The 6,355-nt window shown below is 29.3% G+C and overlaps 1 protein-coding gene across 1 annotated transcript; it reads right to left on the reverse strand.

The window, feature by feature from the left end:
* Window positions 1-3,852: 3,852 nt before the first annotated feature.
* LOC127126674 (NAC domain-containing protein 87) lies at window positions 3,853-6,004 on the reverse strand. The gene is made up of 3 exons (XM_051055633.1): window positions 5,676-6,004; window positions 5,269-5,552; window positions 3,853-4,903 (listed from the first exon to the last, which is right to left on the reverse strand). Exons 1-3 carry the CDS (start codon window positions 5,863-5,865, stop codon window positions 4,244-4,246), a joined length of 1,134 nt encoding a protein of 377 aa, XP_050911590.1. The 5' UTR covers window positions 5,866-6,004; the 3' UTR covers window positions 3,853-4,243.
* Window positions 6,005-6,355: the final 351 nt, after the last annotated feature.

Consider the following 6,355-nt stretch of genomic DNA (forward strand, 5'->3'; position numbering starts at 1 on the left):
AGCGACCATCCCGCTCCATTAGTGTGTTAATGAAGCATACTTTGAGAAGATTGCAGGTGTTGCAACATTACAAGAAGCATGGACGATTCTAGAGAAGTGCAATGATGGTGCAAAGAAACTGAAGAAGGTGATGGCGCAAAGAAACTGAAGAAGCATGGACGATTCTCATAATCATGCAAGTAATAACCAAAAATAACATATAAATTTAAAAATATTTAAAAATATTTGTAGATATTTACAAATACTATATTATAAAAAATATTTGTAGATATATATAGATATTATATTATAACAGATTTAATTTTTTTTTATATGTATTAATTAAGTTAAATGATGTAACATGGTGGTTTATGACTCATTTCTTAATGGTAATATGTATTTATATTTATATTTTAATATAAAAAAAATATTGATATTTATATATCAACAATTTAAAAAAAAAACTTATAATTTTTTTATTATTTAAAATTAATTTATCCTCTTTTAAAAACACATAAAAACATTATCAGATTTCACTTTAAATTTAACACAAAAATTAAGAACAAAAACAATATATATATATATATATATATATATATATATATATATATATATATATATATATATATATATATATATTTTCATTTCTTTCTATCTTTTACTACTTATTAATAGTTCTAATAATAATAATAATAATAATAATAATAATAATAATAATAATAAGGTTTAGTTACAATTTTTCTTTCCCAGTTTTATCGGATTCACGAAATTAGTCACCATATTTTAAATTCAAACGGTTTTTGTGAGTGTAACTTTTCTTTAGATGTATTTTGCATGATGTCAAAACTAGGATACTTTATCATTTATGTATATTGAACGGTATCCTCTGATTCTCAATGTGCATCTTAGCACTAAAAAACATAAAAACATTTGGAATCAAGTTAAAAAAGGTATCATGCATCAAAAACAATTTTTATAGGCAAAATAATTTATGTGTTGACACATACACGTTTTAGGTTGACACATAGAAGAAACACTTTTCTATGTGTCGACACATCCGTTTTTTAGGTCGGCACATGTACTGCATTTTTAAAGACTGTAGCTTCTATTTGACGTGCTACCTCTACACGTCGATGCATGACCTATACATGTCGACGCATGACCTATACAGGTCGACACATGCATCAAACAGGCCGGCACATGACTTACACATGTCGGCTCATGCAACGTATTTTTCCAAAAATTCATAACTTTTTCAAAATCTTTTGCGTTCCTTTTGCCTCCGAACATGCCTGCATATAAATACTACATAGATGCATCATTTCTAGTAAGGCTCTAGAGTAAACCTACACGAAACCGGGATTTCAAAGAGTTATCATCATCTTCAACCTCATTCTATACATACACACAAACAAACTACACATAATCATTCTTTGTTTGGATGTCATCTAGAATTAGGGTTGATAACGTCCAATTTAGGTTGATTGTACTGTAAATTGGGTTGAGATCTTTGAGGGTTTCAAATAAGAAAGTCGAGTTGGGATTTTCCTTCAAGATCGTTTAGAAATTTGAAGGTTTTGGACAAGATTACACAATTTGGATCCAATCGAGTGATGACTTTCCAAAACAGAAGATTCTTGCAAAGAAGTAGCGTGGGACGCTGGATCATATTGGTAACTCTTGGGTTACAATAATTCACGATTTGGATTGAATCGAGTGAAAACTTTGAATAACAAGGGATTTCTTGCAAAGAAGTAGAGTGAGGCGGTGAATCAAATCGACATTGTTGGATTACTTGATCAAGGAAAGAGAATGTGTCAGAATCAACATCAAACTTAGGGTTTGTAGGGTTGGATTGCTACATCTATCTTGTATACTACTTTTGCAAAGTTAGATTAATTTCATTATCTCAATTCAAGTTCGAATTAAGGGCAGCCGTATCCATGGCGAGGTTGATTGAGAAACTACCTAAACAAATTCTTGTGTACTCTCTCTCCATATCTATCTCTTTTATTTTCTATTTGCAAATTATTAAATTAATCGATCGTGCAATAAATTTGTTTGGATAATATTTTTTATTACATTTTGAAAGAAGTGTTGTTGAGTTGATCACAATCTTTTAGATTGTGATTGGATTTTAAGATCAACAAAACAACATAAATTTCCAAACAATATCGATTGCACACAAGATGTTCGATAATTTATCTCAATAATTTTTTTTTGTGATTGATCATTGGAAATAGACTATCCTCGTAACTCAGCATTCAATTGATAGTGATAAAAGTCTTTAATCAATTTGTGTTCATTATCTTACGTGAATATTCATTAAAATATCCTTATATCTATTTATTTCACAGGTGGATATTCATTAAGATATCTGTCATTATTCGTGGTGGGTTTTATCCACATGTATTCACAAGTATGATTTTTTTCCTGTCTTTGATTTTGTTTTGATTTTCTAATAACATATTTTATTTTTATAAAAAAAAATATTTTTTAGAAAATACAATTACATTTTAATTAAAAATTAAATAAATTAATTATATATTAAGGGTTGTTGAGGTAGCTTAACTAATATATATTAATTAAGTTAAATAAATATAAACGATTAGTCTATAATTCAATCTCTATTGATAAAATTTATTTATATTTAAATATTAATATAAATAATTTATTAATATATATAAATTAATATTTTTTAAATAATATAAATTAATGCGTTCTGTTGTTTACATTAATAAATTTATAAAAAAAATTAGAGTAAAAGGGAAATTGTATTCAAAAAATCAATTTTTTTTATGTGTATAAGTTATATAAATAAAAATAGTTAAAGACAGATATAGTGACAACTATATAGTAAATGTGCTCAAAACTCATGTACTACATTATAAGATTGGTACATGTACGAAACATGTGTATATTTTGCACAATTTAATGTAAGAAAAAAAGGTTGAGAAGAGAAAGCATGCCGTTAACAACTCGACCCATGACATACATGTTTGTGTACATGTGAATACAGATGACGAGGTTTCTTAGTACGAAAGATTCAAGAGGTAATGTTGAAGAAAAAACCTGTTGTTATTGTTGTGTTATTATTATTATTTTATAAGACTCTGGTTTATGTCCTTTAATATTCTGCAAAATGCCATCACCTCAAGCATCTTCTGCGTAGATTCAGGGAATTGTTCACATGCATTATCAACTTGAATAATCAGTGCTTAGCTGCTCACAATCCAATTAACTTTAATCACTTTTGAGGTGGTTTACATAAGATAACACAAGTTTCAACCAGCTTAATTAACTCACTCTTTGAAATTTGTGGTCTATACAAAAAATTAAGGTGCATAGTCGTATAACCGAAGCACTATAATAATATAACATAACGTATATTCAAAAAAATTTAGATAGAATTTGATGAATTTGATATCATCTTAAAATTGTAGTTGAATCTAATTTAACTTTATAAAACCGATTTATAAAATAACGATTGATTCATTTATAAACATATCTGAATCTGAATCTGATATTTAAATTATAGCATAGAAACATAGAAGCATATAATGTCTATCATGGTGTGCTAGAAATTCTGAAAGGAATTAAGCAACAGCCTTGCCATGCTGGGAGGCACTAGCTAGGTAACCAAGCTTTAAATACCAAGTTGAAAAATGGAAAAAAATAAAAATAATAATGCACTATTTTCTTGAGAATTAATGCTTCCCACTCTCGATGGGTTGTCACATAAAGATTAATATATTCGCCAGCAAAGAATTACACACATAAAATATGCACCAGGAATATATACAAGAACACATGAAGGATTCATCAAGATATTATAATTTCTTGCTCAAATAATAATAACAAAATCCAAAGAAATGAATAAAACAAACCCATCAATATAACAAAAGAATATAGATGTACATGATTTTTCAAGTCCTGATCTCGATAAAATCTATGAATCATAATAATAATTATAAACTACTTACCACTGAAAAGTCTTGGATATTATCATAAATCTATACAGTATATGTATATCCATGAACTTTCCTGTGTAACGCCTAATAATAATGTATCATATGTTTATAATATATAAATATAAATATAAATAAATCAGTATGTTTATAATAAAAACAAGCAAGAACTTATATATGATATGCAACTACTATATATCTATAATGCTTATGATCCCAAGATAAAAAACTATGGATCGCAAACTAGCTATTAATATCTTCAATTCCTCTTCATTTTCGAGATTAATTCTTCATCTTTAATAGTCCCAAAAACCTTCCAAATCTGAGAGAGGTGCAACTGAGGAAGGACCTTCAAGATCTTCATACAATGATGCCCTATTTCTTCCGATATCTTGTTTCGATACAGCCGATGATGTGTCGTTGCTGAGACCGGTATCTTGTGATTGATTTGAAGAGAACTGTTCCATTTTGCACTCATTGTTGTTTCCAAATGCTGGAATGGAACCTTGGATCATCCTATTTTGATACATGAAGTAGTTCATGTTTGGATTTTGGAGCCGGAGCTGTGGTTGCGACTGCGAGAGTGTGTTTCCGATTGGGTTGTTGAGATTGGAAGTGTAGTTCATCATGGTTGGATTCATCTCATGAAGATCATAGTTTATTATTCTATGGTAATTCTCTTCTGGCTTGATTAGTTGTTGTTGATTGTTGATGGAGAAGCTCGGAAGATAATAGCCGTCGGATTGTGGTTTAGTGGATGATGAAATTTGTTGATTAGTAGAAATACTAATTCCCTTGTAATCATCGTTTGTGTAGGAAGGATCCATGAGAGGTGGAAGTGAAGAATAATCTAGAAGATCATCATTACCAATTGAGTTTATCCTTAAAAGTCCAGAAATTTGTGGCTTTTTCACATCTGTGTTCTTGTGAAAAACCCTTGACACAACCCATTCATCCTATACAAAAACAATAAAACAAAACTTTAGTTTCATCATAATTGATAACAAAAACAACTACACAATCATTACAAGTAAACTATATTGAAAGAAACTCTCAAACTAACACAAAAAAAAAGCAGCCACTTTTCTAAAAAGTGGTAAAGGTACAAATTAAAGATACACAAAAAAATGAAAAAATTTCATGATTGAACTCAATCTACATATATCCTTAAATCAAGATTTAAAGAAAAAAAACTTTCTTAATATTCTTTAATTTTATACTACTATTCTATGTTGCATCTGTATTGTTACAGATGCTACAGATGCAACATACAAAAGTCGTAGCGAGAATATGAGTTGATTGATTAATGATTGTTTGTTACCTTTTCAGCTTTAGGGAGATTTAGAGTTGCGAATTTGCCTTCTAATCTGAATTCATGCATAACCCAATTAGTTTTCTCCCCTTTGGGAGCTCTTCCTCTATAGAACACAAGAGTCTTCTTCATTCCAACAAGGTTACCCTTTCCTTTGTAATAAATCTCCTTATCCTTACCGGTAGCTTTCCAGTAACCAGATTCCGTTGCTCTATTAGTCCTCATCCCAGTTGGATATTTTCTATCCTTCTGACAAAAAAAGTACCATTCTTTCTCTCCCATCTTTGCTTTCTCTGCATTCAATCATTTCATCACATGGTTAAAATCAACAACAACATCAATAGCTATTTATGACATCATAAAGTTCTTTCATGTTCATAAAACAGAAAGAAGAAGAAAAAAAAATTAAAACTTACTTGGTAAATCCCAAGGCTCACACTTGTTCAAATCAGCTTCACCTATAGCAGTTGCACTGAATCTGCTGTTCTTCACTTTTTCTGTGAGATAACAAACTATTATCTCAGCATCTGTTGGGTGGAATCTGAAACCCGGAGGCAAATCCAGAACTTGTTCTTCACCTTTGTTAACAACAATCGGTTCTTCCATAGTCAAAATATCAAAATATTTCAACACAGAATTCAAGTTTTTCAAGATGAAAAATCCTTGGAAAACAAACAAAAGAATATAGAGAGTGATGAAAGAAAAGAAAGAGATTGATCGATTCAAAAGAAGAAGAAAATTTAGAAAGTAGAATAAAATGAAGATGACGAGTTTATATAGAGGCGCGTTATACACAAACAAACAGTTCATACACGCTGTAAGATCCGTGGTGTGCAAGGCAACTTACAATGGAAGCTTACAGTTTTTATTTTTTTATTATTTTTTTTATTTTTTATAAATTAATATTGTGTAATTTTTTATAATATTTTATATTTGTTTTTGTTTTGATAGACGTGTATTTGATTGGTTTATGACGTATGATGTATATGGGTGGTTTCTTGGCTATATCTACCCCTTTGAAAAGGAACGTGATGATGAAAAAAGAAATGGTAAAAAAAAATTTAAAAAAAAATTAATGTGGACCCCACTTTGTATA

Source organism: Lathyrus oleraceus, chromosome 3 (genome assembly GCF_024323335.1).
Source record: "Lathyrus oleraceus cultivar Zhongwan6 chromosome 3, CAAS_Psat_ZW6_1.0, whole genome shotgun sequence".
NCBI classification, from domain to species: domain Eukaryota; kingdom Viridiplantae; phylum Streptophyta; class Magnoliopsida; order Fabales; family Fabaceae; genus Lathyrus; species Lathyrus oleraceus.